The sequence below is a fragment of the Dendrobium catenatum genome, unplaced genomic scaffold, assembly GCF_001605985.2.
Source record: "Dendrobium catenatum unplaced genomic scaffold, ASM160598v2 fragScaff_scaffold_1122, whole genome shotgun sequence".
NCBI lineage: Eukaryota > Viridiplantae > Streptophyta > Magnoliopsida > Asparagales > Orchidaceae > Dendrobium > Dendrobium catenatum.
The window spans coordinates 291668-310352 of NW_021319584.1; the positions used below are offsets into that span (position 1 = coordinate 291668).

The 18685-nt window shown below is 34.3% G+C and overlaps 1 protein-coding gene across 24 annotated transcripts in view; it reads right to left on the reverse strand.

Annotated features, from left to right (window-relative positions):
• The window catches only part of LOC110105413 (aspartate--tRNA ligase, chloroplastic/mitochondrial), a 41933-nt gene that overhangs the window by 6004 nt on the left and 17244 nt on the right, over positions 1–18685 (reverse strand). For 21 of the 24 annotated variants that reach the window (XR_003702090.1, XR_003702081.1, XR_003702087.1 and 18 more), the window contains exons 5-13: positions 17977–18048; positions 17413–17504; positions 14036–14156; positions 13819–13941; positions 9501–9696; positions 9201–9388; positions 8381–8452; positions 4582–4680; positions 3719–3799 (exon numbers count right to left, since the gene is read on the reverse strand). Coding sequence is in view for 7 of the 24 variants with exons in the window: in XM_020834920.2 (XP_020690579.1) it covers positions 3719–3799; positions 4582–4680; positions 8381–8452; positions 9201–9388; positions 9501–9696; positions 13819–13941; positions 14036–14156; positions 17413–17504; positions 17977–18048 (1044 nt within the window). In the remaining 17 variants the exon portion in view is untranslated. Of the gene's footprint in view, positions 1–38; positions 215–3718; positions 3800–4581; positions 4681–8380; positions 8453–9200; positions 9389–9500; positions 9697–13818; positions 13942–14035; positions 14157–17412; positions 17505–17976; positions 18049–18685 lie in introns of all 24 variants that reach the window. The other 3 variants (XR_003702097.1, XR_003702095.1, XR_003702096.1) reach the window with 3 other exon arrangements.

An 18685-nucleotide genomic window follows, 5' to 3' on the forward strand; every position in this document is an offset into this window, starting at 1 on the left:
GTGTAAGAATAGCCAGAATAAATAAATCACACACAAACTAGCCTTATTCCAACTTTTTGAGGTTGGCTTCATGAGTCCTGAAAGAGTGCTACAATGCTCCCCAAAAAAATCCAGACAAAAAAGAAACGAGGATCAACTTTGCCAAGGTGGTCCAATAAAAAGCGGAAGATAGTGCAATACACTTTTGCACACTTTTACTTCGTGATTCAGCCACCTAAGAAAAGTAGAAACCAATTTAGATTTTTGTGTCGTTTTCTTTGGGATATATATACACTACTCTTTGACTAATTTTATTTTTACAGCTATTATTTTATAGTTTCTTAAAATCACATTGTTTATTGTCATCTACAACAGGAAAACTACTAAAAATTTTAAAAACTTTCATTAAATTTAAGCATTTATCATGTTTGTGAAAAAAAAAAAACAAGGATGATCAGATGAAATATGGAATCCCTCTTAATGGTTCTATTTTATCATGTATTTCACTAACTAAAATAATCATAAACACTCTAAATATCATCAGCAATATCCTAACCATTTAAAAGCCAGTATGCTTTAAAATTGCAACTATCTTCTCATTCAACCAAGTCATCCATTCAAAAAATTTTAATGCATATATTTAATGATCAAACAATCTTAGAAAGCTCTTTAAATCATTCATGCCCATATCTAACTCAATAGTGCATTACATATAGCATCTAAATTTAAATGAAAACACAAAACTTTAGACACCAGAACTAGCCAGAAAATTGGCAATCCTAGGTAATATATCAATAATAATCAAGTAAATGTCTAAAAAAAAAAATTTATTAAGAATGGCAGAAACAAAAAATGTTCCTCTGTTCTCTTGCTTATGCATCTAGAATAATCAAACAATTTTAATCAGCGCACTGATCAAACCCATAGCTTTCTGATGTAGGCAAAGGGGGATCAAAACAAGTTGGGTGTTTTTTTTGTGAGCTTTAATTTCATCAACTAAAAATCAGCTCATAAATGCTTTCTAACTACTTAATTCAGCTCATAAATTATCTTTATTTGGTTTATTCCCCTTTTCATTTGTCTCTTTGGTTTCTTCCCTTTGCCTTTTCGATTTCTGTTGGCTGTTGGTGTTCCCCTGGTTCTTCCTCTCGATTTTCCCTTGCTGGTTGGTTTCCCGTGTCTTGCCCCTTTGTCTCCTGTGCTGGCTTTTCGGGTCTCTTGCTAGCTGATTTCCTGTGGTTGTTTGGGGGGGAATTCGGTGGCCACTTCCCTGTTTTCTGTGCAGTTTTCCTACTGCAGTTTTTGCTGTCCCGTGAAGAATTTCTGCTGGCTGTTTGGGAATGTATTTGGCTGATTTTTAGGGACCTTTCAGCTGCTGTCTTTTGACCTTCTATTTGGTGACTTTTGGTCTTCCATATTCCCTAATATAGTGGCTGTTTAGCTTCTTTCTTTTCTTATAAATAGGAGATGTTTTGTATGTTTAAAGGATGTTATGTGAGTTATTTTTGGGTAACCTAAACCTGCGGGTTTCGTCGTGGAAAAGCTCGAGAGCTTGTTCCATTCCTTCCTTCTCCTAGGAAAGCTTGCAAGCTTGTCTTCCTCCTTCGTCTCGGCTTCTATCCTCTTCTTTTATCCGCAAGTTCGACTCCACATGTATCCTTCTTCTCAAAGCAAAGCAATTTTAAGTGTTTAAGTTGTCTTTATGTCGTCAAAGTTTGTAAGTGTCTTGTAAGCGTCTTTTCTAATATTAAAGTTTGTTTTTGTTGTAATTTGTCTATTTTGGAGCAATCTTTGTAATTTTTATTACCTAGGAAAGTCTTTCATTTGCTTGCAAAAATTTGAGACCCTTCTCAAATTTTTGCTCGCATCAATTTGGTATCAAAGCATGGTTTGTCGAGTGAGTCTTGGTGTGTCATGATAGTTGTGTGAGTGTCTTGCTTTGTGTCTTCCAAAGTAGTTTATTTCGTGTTTTTCTTCTTGTGTTCATAAAAAAAATGAAAAAAACAAAATGAAGATGAGCCAGAGATCGAAGAATGCAATCCAGAAAATCTTGAAGACTCAAAACCAATGGACAGGTGGATTCCAACAGAAAGTGATTCAACGAATCCACTACAAAATGAACTTTACAAGATACAGAGATGGATGAGCTTATGCGATGAGAAATTCGAGAAAAGGAAGAAATTTCTGCAAGCCCAATTCAAGCAAGAGCGAGATGAAATCCTGAAGAAGTATGCGACAAAGATTCAAGAGCTTGAAGCGCCTTAATTGCCTCCTCAGAAGAAATCTAAAGACAATTCATCGGGAGATGACCTCTTTCAATCGGAGGAGAATCTGATGTAGGCAAAGGGGGGGTCAAAACAAGTTGGGTGTTTTTTTTTTGTGATCTTTAATTTCATCTACTAAAAATCAGATCATAAATGCTTTCCCACTACTTAATTCAACTCATAAACTATCTTTATTTGGTTCATTCCCCTTTTCTTTTGTCTCTTTGGTTTCTTCCCTTTGCCTTTTCGGTTTTTGTTGGCTGTTGGTGTTCCCCTGGTTCTTCCTCTCGGTTTTCCCTTGCTGGTTGGTTTCCCGTGCCTTGCCCCTTTGTCTCCTATGCTGGCTTTTCGGGTCCCTTGCTGGCTGATTTCCTGTAGCTGTTTGGGGGGGATTTCGGTGGCCTCTTCCCTGCTTTCTGTGCAGTTTTTGGCCGTCTTTTGGCCGTCTTCTTGGTGACTTTTGGCCTTCTAGTTCCTTCTTTTAATTAAGATATTAAATGTGTTTTAGGTGGCTGTTTGGCTGCCCTTTTCTTCTATAAATAGGAGGTGTTTTGGGATGTTAAAAGGATGGTGAAAAATATGATTTTTGGAGATAAAACCTGAGAGTTTTTGGAAAAGCTTGAGAGCTTGTTCCACTTCTTCTTCTTCTACTTCTTGGAAAGGCTTGCGAGCTTCTCCTATCTTCGTCTTGACTTCTTGCCTCCTTCTCTCCGCAAGTACCATTCCACTTGTATCTTTCTTGTCTCAAGGCAAAGCTTCTTTAGGTCAATGGATGAATGCAACTTTAGGTGTATTGTTTGAGTCGTTTGTAAGTGTCAAAGTTTGTAAGTCTTATTATAATATAAAAGTGAAGTTGTATTTTGTCTATTTCGTGTAATTTCTTTATCCTAGTAAGGTATTGTTTTTCTAGCAAAAAAATTAGGGGTCTCCTAATTTTTTTGCTTACTTTTTGCTTGCATCACTTTCAGTCTATGAAATGTACAAACTATAAAATAAAATGTTTCAATCAAAATAAATAGCATAAAAATTGATTGATAGAAATCAATGTTTCTCCCAATTTTCTTCCTTCTAATTTTTAGAATCACACGATCAACTTCTTGTCAAGGGCTTATACTGGCAGGTGTATTAATGAAAGATATTAATTACAAATAAAAAAATTAGCCAATGGAATCATAGAATGTTATACATTCATGAGAAAAACTATTGAGTTCATACAAATAAATTTGAGGCACGTACAGTCAAATAAAAAGCATGCATAGTGCATCAACTCCTCTTTGCATGGCGATGGAATTAAGAAACTAGCAATTTTCAAAAGCCGGTGCAAGTAAAAAAATAGTATAGAAATGTAAGTAGATATGGGCATGAATTAGTAGAAGATGTTAAACTTGTTTTAAGAAAAAACAATAGAACAGTAATCAAACAAAATGGCATTTCTTAAGATAAACTCTTACACTTTCCTTAGGTTAAGATTTTACCTGCCTAGGTGAAATGCCAATAGTTTCAAATACTTTCTCTTGAACCTTACGTTTGTAAATTCTCAAACTGCCCCCACCAATCTATTGCATAAACATATGAAAAGACTTCATTAGTATGATACCATCTTCTGCGTATAAGATATAGCTGCGGATACGGAGAAATCTAGACAAGAGCTCCAACCATGTAATTAAGAAACATAGCCTACCAAGGACAGACATTCATAGGCGCATTGATTTTTGTGCAGATGAAGGCACACAAATTTGCATGAATGTGAGTCGGTAAGGCAAAGAAAAAGATTAGAGAAGCTATCATAACTTAAAGTTAACTGATTGAATGGCTAAAATTCAAGACTACATAAACAAATATAAAAAAGGTTTCCCCTTGCTAATATGTGCCTTCATGGCCAATTATTTACCAGTCAAATCAACCTTATTGTTATGTTTGAATAAAGATATCAAGCATACATATTTTACTAACATCAATAATTTTAAATATAAAAAATTGCATCCAGTTAATTACACTGTTAAACTTACCAAAGATTCACATTACAATTCTATGCCAGAGAGAGTGAAGAAGAACTGTTATTCTTCACCTTTTTTTTTTTTAACTGTTATTCTTCATCATATTGTTATCATCATTAGAGAGTAGGGTAAAGCATTACCTCCTATTTTGTTCAGAAAATATTTCAAAAAATACTGCAGAAAAATTAGAACAAGCAACCTTTCAATACAGAAGATAATCATATCAAACTCTAAGGACTTAAAAAAGTGCAAATGTTAATGCCTTTGGAAGTACTAAAATAGGTGAGGTAATATATAAAAATACTGATAGTTTGGAGAACGAAAGAGAACAAGAGGGATACCTCAATTCCATTGTAGACCATGTCGTAGGCTAAAGCGCGAGCTGAAGGAAGGTCATCCATGTCTTCAGGATTTGGGGCAGTAAATGGGTGGTGAAGAGCCTGTGCGTCAAAGAAGTATAAATTATAAAAATAGAAAGGTAAAAACTTGGGCTTAAAGGAAGGTTCAATTCCATTTCAGATGATGGACCCGATAAATCTAGTTTAACTCTCGGCTCCAAGCAAATAGTGGAAGAGGCTGAAACAGGCCAGTAGAAATTATAACCTTATGATCAAGTCTCTACTATGTGCAAATCCAACATCCCACTCGTCAACCCACCATTCCCTGAAACTATGAAGTTGATAGATTAGCCTCTCTACCAGCAAATCAACCAAGTATTCCCAACTGCTACATCTCCATACATCAGCAAGATCACCATATCAACCACCATCAAGCCTTCACCATTTCTCTGCTCTCACCATCTCTTTTGCGTCTCTACCTGCAGTCTCATCATATCTTTCTCTATCTCTATTTCCCTCTCATCTATAGAATCCCGCTGAAGCTCTTCCAAGATCACCTGATCCCACTTATCAATCTCCATCTATATCTCTCTCTATTTTCTATCTCTCTAAGTTCCCTTCAATCTCTCCATTTCTCATTTTCATTTCACAACTTCACCCACCCCCCAAAAAAGCACCAAGAAACCAATCTAATTAAGCCGAATGTAAACAGTTCATAATGAATTGGCCCAAGAGCATTTTAGGAATGGTTTGCTTTAAAACGGAGAACTAAATGCTGTCTCAGCCTTTAACTTGGACCATACAACCCAACTAAATGGTTAAGTTCCAACTATAAAATATATAGTAATTAAATGAACACTATAATCATCATCTGTCAAATCAAACCTATTTGGGGTAAGACCATCTTCTGTTACATTATTGTTGAGGGCTAAATGGGGCATTAATCTAGTTTTTGAAAGTTTATTGCAGAATTTTAGCAATTTATTTTTGAGAACAATGCTTTCTAGTCCAATTCACCAAGTCTGAAAGAGATGCAATGGCAGCTTTGTAATTTTGAAGCACAATGCGGGCTATGGTGAGAGAATCAGATAGTTTGAAACATGCAAAGTATGACAGAACAAGAACTTCTATTTTTATCTAACCCATTGCCTTCCTATTTCTACCACATTAATTCTATATAATCGCCTCTATGTGGGCTCCGAAAATTTGAGCCCCGGCCTATCCGTGCCCCTTTTGTTGACGGGCAAAGTTAAAAAAAATAGGTTCCGGGGTGAATTTTCAGAAGGCGGATTGGATTTTTAGATAAGACACTATCCAGAGAATCCACCCTCATTTGACAAGGACTTTATTATCTGAGTTCTGGTTTCCTATAGGCGCAAGCCCCTATAGTTAATTACCCCTCCCAATAACAAAAGATAACTTTCGATTAAGGTTAGTTGTTGAACAAATACATAGTATCCAACGTATAGTAGCAGCAACTTTAGGATTTTAAAATTGGATTTGAGAATTTTTTTTTTAAGATTTAAATTTATCACCGTACACTTAAAACGGGTAATGGTGGAATGATGATGGGCCTGATTAAGATCACATGGTTCCATCGTCCTGGGCTATCATGATCACTAGTCTACCTAATCAGACGAGATAGTCAACCCAACCTGAGAGAAGGAAACCTTGTCGGAAGTCATGGGTTTCTCACAGATTTTTATTGGGACAATTTTGCTCATTTTCAACAAGATATAATGCCTTTTGTACTTGACCAATTATTGAAACATAATTTTTATTATTTTCCTCCATTTCAAAAAATTATAGAAAGAAAATGAAGTAAGAAAAGTAAAACTTCATATGTACTCGAGTAGTGATTCGAACCTTAATTGAAGCCAAGGAAAACTAGGAAGTGCATTGATGCAGAGGATATAATATAAATTTTTATTTTTGAGATCAATATTTGAGAAATTTTATCTTAAGTGTGTATGAATTGCTTATGTAATCACTATCATTCATGATTTGAGAGTGGCCCGAACAATTTTGTTATTTCTTTGAGTGTAAAATCTTGATGAGCTATGAAAATTATTAACTTCTTAAAGATCCTGATACCAATTTCGATCCTTAATATAATAATTTTCTCTAACTTAGGAGACTTGTTCATACAAACAATATATAGGGCCTCATTTGCATGCATTATATATTAAGTCAACTTCAAATCAAATAAGATCATTTTTTTCCTTATTTCAAATTAATTGAAATTTGTAATTTTTTTAATTTTAGCTAATTATGTTGGGGAGGGGGGGGGGGATTCTTTTGTCATTTAAAATTTCAGCAACCTCCCGACATCCCCTCCCCGCCAAGGAAGGTTGGGAAGGCACTTGCCTTGCAATCCATATGGCCGAATCAAAGATTCGACGGCCGAGGGCACAATTGGTCATGGCACAAGTCTTCCAGTCTTCAATTGCTTGCGGTACCTGTCTCTTTTTTTTTTAACACTATACTCTCATATACTCAAGTCAGCTGAAAATAGTGGGATAGTGGTTAATTCAGTCGGAGCAGGAGACTTGCACGAGATTGGGTCGAAGGCCACGCGTGGCACCGGGTTAAGCCGGTTGCAGAAGCGGGATGAATCACATATGGTGTGGTTGAGGGAGACAGGTTGCGGGTTGGCGATGGGAGGCTGGCTCGAGCAGGACGGGTCGCACGAGAGAACGCAAGGGCTTGGCTCGAGTCAACCTAGGAGGGATTCTTGCGAGCAACTAATGGAGACGAGAGGGAGCAATAGTTTGGCTCATGTGTGCAGCTGAGGGAGATCCGGAGAGAGGGAAAGGAACGTGTTATGGGCTTCAGCTTCAGGTGTACAGCACAAATAAATGAGAGGGAAAGATCGAGAGTGCATGAGTCTTCAGTTATGTCTGCATGAGACTGAGGGAGACAAACGAGAGGGGCAAGCAAGTAGTTCCTACGTGCGTGAGAGTCGAATGAATCCTTCAACCGCTCTTGTGTGCAATTTTGAGGAAACGAAAGAGTGACCGTTCAGTTGCGCCGTTTGGGAGTGACCGGTTGCGTGAGTGGGGACAGCTATCAACACTCTACTTCTTCTACTCTAAGTTGCACCTGCACAAACCAGTTAATTCTCTTTCCAACTACCTTACTTCAAATGATGCAACTCCCAATGTCTCTATAATACAATATTCTATCTCTTTTTCTAGTTTTACCACACATTCATCAAACAAATCATCTTTCTCTCACGAAATTTGGTTTTCAAAATCTCGCATATAGGACTTGATACAGTTTTATTAAATTTATTGTTAATTCCCTTTCTATATTCTCTGTAACACGTTGCTCCAAAATAGTTTCCAAAGAAATGAATCAATTAAAAAGAAACTCACTAGCTAGTATTTTATTATTCGTCATTACTAAGATTGCAACGATGGAAATCAAAATGCTCTTTTAAAAACATTTCCCGCATGCAAATCAAGTATAAAGTTATTCAATTTCACATGAAAAGCCCTGGATGCATCAATTAATTACTAAAACTAGAAAAGATGTTGCTTCAGGAACCATACCATATACAACACATCAACAGGTACACGTAACCAATAAAAGAAACTACTGATATTCATAAGCCCCTAATAGAGTCTATCCACAACCCAGTAAGATCTTTGAATTATTAAGGGCATAACTTCCAGGTAATGATAGCAGTACATACCACTCATTATACAAAACTCATAGATGGTCCATTACGTTCATCAGCAAGCATAAAGGATTTACATTTATCAAAAAAGAAAACATAATATAAAGATGAGCAATTGACCTCGAGTCTTTGTTCCGCAGAGTTCCATTCAAACATTGGAAAGTCCACAACCCAAAGAATCGAATGGGAGAGCTAGCAAAAAGGAGAATTAATGCACAGTAAATATATATGAAAATTCTAAATATAAGTTCCAGCTCCACACAACGCCTAACGAAGATTTTTTTTTTAAAAAAAATTGACTACCGTTTTAACATATTTTACCTTTGTCTTATTTTTAGCCGACCCCTACCAAACACTAAAAAATGGTACATTTTCAATCTTCTTCGAAGGACTTTAGTTTCAACGGAAGAAAAAATAATATAATAATTGCAGTGTTGTTAGTTACGGTATATCAATCAGTAAACAAATGACAAATCTGCTTCAATTGGAATTCTACAAAACATTTTATCCACTTTCTTTGTATACCTTCATTAGATTCTTACCAACAATTAACAAAATAAGTACCAATGGATATTCTTAGCCACTAGCTTTCATAAATACTATTTTAGTTCCAAGAAATTCATTTATAAGTACAAACAATAAGCATCTGGTTAGCATGATAGTTTGTATTCAGGACACACCATTAAATATTGAAACACAGGGACTTACTTACAGTCTTGCATGCATATTAACAGATTCTTTAAAAAAAAAACAGAACCAGAAGAATTTTAATTTAGAAAGGGCATTACATACGTTCAACTAAATAGTTAATTTTGTTGAATTATTTATCATCAATAGAAAATTTTACCAAGTATTATGGATCAAGGTACGTAAGTGAAAATCAAGCATTTTAGTTAACAAATTAGCATAATGAATGGAATGTTCAAATTCAAAGACATACAGTATCAATCAACCCCAACTCATTGGCTACAAACAATCTGAGCCTGTCAAGGATTTTGTTCACAGCTGCTTGGTGGCCCACCGCAAACAGAATTAGATCTCCAGCCTTTGCTGAAAGAAGTCTCATCAATTGCTCCTTTTTTACAGGTTCGAGACTTGAAACCAAAGCAGGAATGCCATCAAGCTCTCCTATATAATATCAGCAGAAAAGAATAACCAACAATACTAAGAAACCAGCAAAAACTTAAAGCACAATGGTAGTAATAACATGAAATCAACTAGCAGAAGGTAATGCATATACCATTATCAAGGACCTTGAGGAAAGGCAAACCTTTAGCTCCAGCCTTTGTTGCCTCATTATATATATTACCCTTTCTAAGAGCTGTGTTCGAAAATTTTTCCGCACCTGAAGGCACGCATATTGCTTTGATAACCTCACCATTTGTTACAGATTCCACAAAAACTTGAAAATTACACCCTACAAAAATGTCTGTAACCTGCATTTCCCAGAAAAAGTTCTAATCAATGGCTTTTTTCTAAAATAAAATTAATGCTACTCCCATCAATACAACAACAACACTTAACTTAGTATTATGCTTCTCTTTTAATGGCCAACATTCGGCACCATAAAGCATTGCAGGCCTCACTACAATCTTATAGAATTTTCCCTTAAGTTTAAGGGGGTACATTTCTATCACATAACAAGCCTGATGCATTCCTCCACTTCAACCATCCAACTTGAATTCTGCTGATAATATCTCCATCTATTTCACCATCACTCTGAACAATAGATCCAAGATATCTAAAATGTGTACTCTTATTAATGACTTGATCGCCCAAAGTCACAATCCCCTCACTAGGTCTATTACTACTAAAATTACACTCCATATATTTTGTTTTAGATCCACTCAAGCGAAAACCTTTAGACTCTAAGATTGACCTCCATAATTCGAGTTTACCTTCAACTCCCTCTCTAGCTACTCCCTTCAATATAGGACATTAATGTCAATTCAAGCTCTTATATGAAAAAAGTTTCCCATAAGAATGGCATCAATAATGCGACAAATATGATATTGTAAAAATTTTTACTATCGGGATTAAATGAGGATTTATTATTGTTTCTTTTTGTTTAACTAATTTAGACTAACTTGCCAAGAATTAAGGTTTGCTTTTTACACCCATTCTCTTTATCATGGCCAAAATGGTCATAACTGGTGCAAGAAGAATTAATTTTCAAAAGTTATTTCAGACTCGTCCTCACTAAGGTTCAACACAAGGAAGGCCAAAAAGACCAAGAAGAATTAACTAATTTGGATTTGTGAGAGCCATGGCACCCATAGGCGATTTGACCCTTTAAGAACTCAAATTATTTGGGGAGTGTTTATTCCCATAGGAAAGGTTGATTTAACACTCGAAGAAGATAAATACAAATAAAAATAATTGATTTAACACTATACTTATTAATATTACAAAAATATTTCATAATTTTTAAATTTTTAATTGCCTTGATTTCCAATTTTTAGATTGATTATCAATAAAATAATTATGTGTAAATATCTTATCAAAGTGGTCACATGCTTAAATTATAATTATATAATTTAGACTCATTTTTAGTATGTTTATTTGAGCCTAAAGTTTCTATTTAATCCAATAAATATGATTAACATTTAATGTTAACTATTCGATTATAATCATTATTTTTAGCAAAAGAATTTGAGGTTGATTGCTATTTCATTTAATTCATTGATTTGTTTACATAAATTTTCATATAGAAAACCATATATTAAGCTAATAAAATCATTCAATTACGAATAAAATAAAATTTTTAATTTATTAATAACCCCTGACTATTCATCTATGTTGCACCGATACGGATACAGCGACACGGATACGACATGATACAGATACGGGACACGTCAATTCTTTAAAATAAATGATAAAGGGTACGGCGCGTATATGGCATTATAATATATAAATCATACATAAAAATAAGGAAAGTAATCAAAACGTAATATTTGAAATGACAAAAAAATGAAAGCAACATCATTTGTAGCATTGTAGCTTATAATATCAAAATTAAAGTAAGTACTAAATGTCTAGTACAACAACAAAAACAAAAACAAAAACATAAATTGTCTAGCAAATGAAGTTTCAACTATTCAATAGAAGGATTGATAGGACTAGCTTCTTCAGTGGTTTGTCTTTGAACTTCTATATCATCTTCAATAAATATCATAGCTTCTAATGCAGGCTTATCAAGTGAAAGATTAGCAATTTCTAATATTCTCAATTCCTCCACCACTAGAGCTCATTATCCTACGAAGGATCAACACAAAATATATGTTCAATAGTTAGAACTCCAAAAAAGGGAGTCATTGGATATTTGAAACTACAATTTTTTATCAAAACAATCAAGTTCAATTTGTTGCATCTAGGCGTAGTAATATGTGAATGTCATCTCTATAACATTAAACCACATGAATTTGAAACATGAACCAAATTCATATGGAAGTGAATTAATCTTTTGGTTTTCAAAAATGAGAAGAAAGCAGTTCATTAAATATTGTTCCTCTCTGTATTTTCATGTGGAAGTGAACTAATCTTTGATTTTCAGAAATGAGAAGAGAGCAGTTCATTAAATATTATTCATGTCCGCATTTTTATATGGAAGTGAGCTAATCTTCGATTTTCAGAAATGAGAAGAGAGCAGTTCATTAAATCTTGTTCCTCTCTGCATTTTTCATGTGGAAGTAAATTAATCTTTGGTTTTCAGAAATGAGAAGAGAGTAGTTTATTAAATATTGTTCCTCTCTGCATTTTCACGTGAAAGTGAACTAATATTTGGTTTTCAGAAATGATGAGAGAGCATTATATTAAATACTATTCCTCCCTGTATTTTCATATGGAAGTGAACTAATTTTTTGTTTTCAAACATGAGAAGAGAGTACATTAAATATTGTTCCTCTTTGTATTTTCATGTGGAAGTGAACTAATCTTTGGTTTTCAGAAATGAGAGAGATACATAAAACTTAAAAAAATCTCTACAGAAATATAAAAGCTCTCAAAAAATTTTCTACATAAAGGAAGACGAAGAAAAAGAAACTTCCCGTACCCGTCGGTTTCAATGCTTGCGTCGTCGAGCCGCTCCGTCGACAAAGGAGGGTCTCGTCGCCTTCAATGCTCGCGTCGTTGAGCCACTCCTTCGACTACAACGAAGAAGCGTGTGGAGAAACCCTAGCTCGTGAAATGAGTAAGGCGCGAAAATGAATGGGCATATCGAGCGGGTAGCGGAAATGAATTGGGCAAAGCAAGCAAATCCATCATTTTTTTCGTTTTTTAAAAGGACACGCGTATCCGATATGTGTGTCATGTCAAATTTAAATTCTATTTTAATTGGACATGACACGTATCCGACCGTATTGGAGGCGTATCCGTATCCGACACGTGTCTGATACAACATGCCTCGTAAAATGGAGTATCGGTGCTACATGGCTATTCATATATGGCAAACATAATTCCCGAGTATCACATTTCTCTAATTTAGTTCATTAACTGCACAAAATTGATCTAAAATGATCTCTTATATAGAAATTGTGATACAAAATTGATTTTTGTTTAGTCCCTCCGCCATACAAAAATCATCCTAATCCAATCCCTAAGGAACCATGTTTAATCAATTATATATAGGAAGCTAAATTAAATAAATATAATACACGAATACTTGAATGGATATTTTGGAATCTAAACCATATTTTGAAGTAAATTGGTAATTTGGGAAAAAATTCATGGGAAAAAATTGAAGTTTTGGGTTGGTTTTGATCTCCATTCATCACCTATATATGTTAGATATTCTAATGCTTAAAAGATAGATCATTTCACTCAAAATAAAAGAACAAAATATTGGAAAAGAATTTATGCTAAAAAGTTGCATCATCTTAGAGATAAAATTATGTGTTCATCCCCATCATCACTCCTAGAGTCAAATCACAACTTTCTCTCTCAATCTCTTTAGTTTGTTTTGTTGATTACTCTTGTACTATTTGCAATCACTCCTAAATATTTTTTATATGTATTATTAGTCAAAGCCTTATTCATCGCAAAAGTCTTGGAAGGTTTTCCTTGTGTTTCTAAGCTTTGTCTTAGGCACACTTGCCTATAATCTAAATTAAAGTACAACCTTCTATTTGTAGAATGGAGTTGTGTCGGTCTCTTCACTTGATTTACATGATTATGATGATTTGAAAGATATGAGATTCTGTACCATCATTATAGTGTTATTTTTAGATTGAATTTTATATTGTCACACTCTCTTAACATTGCATCATTATCATCATCATAATACTTTGTGTAAGTTAATTAAATCATTCTTCATATGTTTGCAATGCGATTCTCATGTCAATATTCACATGCTATTAAAATAAGAGCGATCATCTCATGAAAAATCTGTCTTCCTCTGCCTCTATCACTCACACTACTAAAGCTCATTACAATCAAAATATTTAACAGAAAACTCCTCTGAAGAAAGTAATTTTCCCTACCAAACAAACTAACAGCTTTTACCATAAAAAATCACACAGAAACTACCATCAGAAAGGTCAGATGCACAATTTGGAACTCACAGTTTTTAGTTCAAGGCTAAACCGGAGGTCTGGCCGATCAGTCCCATACAGATTCATAGCCTCCACATAAGTTATCCTTGGGAAAGGGTTTGGAAGTTCTATTCCAATCATCTCATGAAAAACCTGTCAAAACAAGGTTTGCAATGAAGAATTATATTTAAGGCAACAATAAATAATGAAACTTCAGAGAGAAGAAAAAACTACAACAAGAATAGACATGTCTTATCAGATCTTCATTAAGTTTTAAGATGTCTTCTAATGTTGTGAATGAGAGCTCCATGTCAAGTTGTGTAAACTCGGGTTGCCTATCAGCTCTAAGGTCCTCATCTCGAAAGCATCTGCATAAAAAAGAACCATTAGTTGTAGCAATATTCCTATGGAATACCCATGCTTTCTAAAGAAATCCATTTTTTGCTGTTAAAACAATAAAGGTGAATCCCAATCTCCGTAAAAGATGCAAAGGGTTCGATTGTTCTTAACTTTTCCCATGCAAGGCTACAGATCTAATTGCTGCCTCAACATTTTCTTTAAGTTATAAAATCATACCTGCCCAACCCAAATAGTTCAGATAAAGCCAATGCTGCCAAGTAACGCTAAGTTGCAGAGACAAGTCAAAAATCAAAACCGAAGTCTTGTTAGCAGGATGCAGATTAGATCTAGTGCATTATAGGCCATTTATAACTGATGTTGGGTTGATCAAAGTTAAGATTGATTCGATTAAAACAATGGTATTAAGAGCTTCACTAATACACGATTCACCATATGACTGCCATTTTGCACCACTTAAGTCAGAAGCCAACACTAATAAACAGAGCCACCGCTAACAGCTCAACTGAGTCTTTCAGCTTGAATCCTCGATACATTGTGCCAGAATGGACAACACAGGCAATGGAAGTCACAATAACAAAATTACGACAGCTATCATCACAATTATCTTCAGCAACCTAATCCAACTTGTTAGAGGGTCAGCTTGTTGTATCCATATTCACCATTCATTTTGCGAGGAGATGCATTTAATGCTAATCCTAGTTGAACCAAAACTTCTTTGAAGAACATTCTGACCGCTAATACTTTCCCATGCAAGCCTCTAACTCCCATCTAATTGGTGCTTCCAATTTTTTGGTATGGTTGAAGTGTCAAAACATCTCAATATATTCTGTAGCACCCTTTCCAAGATATAACTTGGTCTCTAAAGCAGTCAACTTGCCCTTATCTTTCCACATTACCACTCGTTCATCTTAGCATGCACATATAAATTGTGTAGGCAGAAGCTTTGCGCAATCGAAAGAGGAAAGGAAAGGAAGCGACTATAGTAGGAGCAAGAGTGGAAGCGTGACAGTTATCGAGATGAAATGAAATTCCTTTATAAGAGAGGTCAGCAGAGCTTGATTTGAATGATCTACCCAGTTCTTTTCTGCAATTGCTATCCCAAGGTAACATAGAAAGGAAGGGATGAAGCAGAAGAAATTGTAGTGATAAGTCAAATAAATGGTGCAACACATTGACCGGTTCAAGTTTGAGGAGGCTGTTTTATGAAAGGCAGCATTGCCGTGAGCAAAGATCATGCCCTACATCCTCCTAGACTTTGAAACCAGAATAGCACAAAGAAAACAAAGCAAGCAATGTTAAATAGATATGTAAAGGACAAAATTACTAGGACAGTAATTCTATTCCAATTACAAATTTTAATTAGTTAATGAGCAATATTTTTTTAACTACTATTTAATTGTCTAGACACTCAATCATACTAGATATTTGAATAGTTTGGCTTTTTATCATTTCAAAGTTCAATAGAAAAAAAAAAAAAAAAGGATTGGGTTATTAAACCTGCCTGAACATCGAGTTGTGACCAAACTTTTCGATCAAGCTGACTATATTGGAGCAATTTAAAACATAGCCAAACAATGGGCCCGTTTCAGCTAGGTCAATGGTCGCAGTGCAGGTGACTGAAAAGGCTGATAAACCTTCTCTGACAACTAATACAGTAAACTAATTGATGTAGGAAGTCTTAGGGTCTAGAGTTATCCTAATATAAATTTAGGATGGGATGCATAAGAGAACACACAAAAGAGCAGTCCAACTCTAGATAAAACCAAAACATCATCTTTTTTTTTGGTAGATCAAAAAACATGTAAACTCACACCGGAAGTAAATTAATGACAGTCTAAAACATAAATTTTGCAAGAAATATGAAATTAAAATAAAAATCAATAGAACTCATAGCACAAGGAAAACAAGATTGTAACAGATTTAACAAAATCTTAATCACATAAGAAAAACAACAAATAAAAAAAGAGCAAAGAAAGACAAACAAGCCTTAAGATGATTCAAGGGGGAAAAAAGGCTTCTCCATGACAATTGTCGTCAATAAGACACTTGAAAATTTCACATCCAACTAGCACACAAGTTTGAGAGGACATACGAATTTTATTGATCCATTGAATGTATTCTACATACATCATTGGTCTTATTTATTATTTAAAAAACAAAATTGATATTTTTCTCAAAATTCCAAAAATCTTGTCTACAACAGCAGTTTTAATTCCAGCAAAAAGAGCAAGTTCATTGAACGAGCAACATCTTAGCTCCAATAGTCATCTAAAGGGGAATAAAGAAGATATCTTTCCGAATCCCTCTTTACATGCATGCAATTAGCATACATAAGTAAGTGATCTTCAATCATTCTACTTTAAATGCATCCTTAAATCCACATATACTATCGGGAAAAAGGATTTAAAAAATAGCATCATTAAAGGCACTGCTTGGCATCATTTATTATTTCTTTTTTTTTTAATATGAAAAAAGAGAATAAAATATGTAAAGTAATTTTATTTTTATTTTTAAAAATTAATTAAATGGCTTTGAAAAACAATCAATAAGTTCTAGGAGTACTTACAGTTTTCAAAACATGTTTTTTACCAACCCTGCGCAGAACCCAATCATGAATTACACAAGAATGAGCTCCTTGGGCTTACTAATTCGCCAAGGTCATAGAAACTAGATGATCTAGTTGAAAGATCCAAAGCACGAAATTTAGTGATGAGATGATGAAAACTAAATGGCCGAAGACACGTAAGCCAACATAAGATGATGAAAAACAGGTTGATCGGCTTAGTCAAGGTCTCCTTCACCAGTTGCCTATTATATTTCCTAGCGACGAGCCTCTGCACTTCAAGTGGTGATTAGAGTGTCCTTCGCTATGTTAATGGTGTCAACGACGTAAAGGAAGCCAAACAAGATGGTGTGTAGCTGGAATATTAAGAAGATAACAATCAAGCTCATGTCTTTGGTAGGGCTCAAGGTATGCCAAGATGCATCTTTTAGATTTTGGAAGCTTGTATTTAAGAGAGAGTGAAAACTTGTTTTTAAAAATAATAAAAAGGAATAACAAACAAGTTTATATTTAAATTTAGAAAAGAAATAAATTAAATTAAAATCAAAAAATAAAAAAAATAAAAAATGATGTCAAACAGGACATAAGCAAACAAGAATTTGCATACCATCTATTCCCTTACTAATTATTTTGAAGACAAAACTATGAAATGGAGTAAGAAGTGCATGTAATTTAAACAAGCTGATGTACAATGCAATTACCTTGCTATTTGAAAATATCTCTTGAATCCCCCGATCATGCACATTTGTTTAAACAATTGTGGGCTTTGAGGTAGTGCATAAAACATTCCTGGCTTCAAGAGCAATGATTAAAAAAAAAAAACTAAGAGAAAGAAATGTTCAAAACTTGTAATAGAGGAGTAATTAGCATAATATTTCTAAAGTAAAAAAATATATATTTGGTTGGATAAGCTTGAAGATATAAACAAAAACATAAAGAGACACCCAAAATGGTGTAATGCTTTCGTCAATAATATAAAAACATCCTATATGAGCAGCATGTGTGTTCTCAACTACCCTACCAAAACAATGCAAATCACAACATTGATTAAAAAATTCACAACTAAATGCTACTCATTTAAATAATTTCATGAAGAAATATTTATAATCTATTATCAACCTGTAAACTTCAAGTTGTCGCTAGGATAAACACACAACCACTTTTTAACATGAGATTTAAAAAAAACAACAATAAGAAAATGATTGACAACAATAAGAAAATGATTGACAAATTATTATAACCACATAAGATAGACAGAGATTTACCTGAACACGAGATGGCACTAGATAATCTCGAGCACCTTCAGGTGTGGATTTAGACAAGATTGGAGTCTCAAGCTATCAAGAAATCACTTCTAAGATATTTAGTTTAAAATGTCAAAATAATAATAATAATAATAATGCAATAGTAGGTGTTGTTAAAAATTGATTAGATGGGATCTATCTCAGCAATATAGTGTTTTTAGTGTTGGCGCAGCCTAATTCAATTGTCAAAAATCAACCATAAAAAGACAAATCTGACAAGAAGGATGACAAGAAGAGTTAACACAATCATGTTGTGAATGACCCTAAATTTGCTTAGTTTTTTATGTATTTATCCTTCTTTTTTTAGTTTATTTGAATGTGACAATAAAAGAAATTTGATCCTTGTGATTTTATTCTGTATATAGAATTCAAACCTAGGATATGATGATTAGATTATTGAAAGCAATTTGGTGAGTTTCGGCTATGCTCACCAATTGATCCAAGTTGTATTTAAGGATCATTCTAAGTTGTGTACAAGAGCCTTGTTTTCCCTTTCCTCTCCCTTTCAATTCAAGGATACATCGAGGACCTATTTCAATTTGTTCTTTAAATTGTTATTTCGTCTTAGAGAGTTCTCAAATGTGCAAATCCTCATCTATTACTTCCCAAAAAAGTCCCTTGACTTAGCTTCTCATTCTTTGATCCAATAGGACAAGTTAGAAGAATCTCG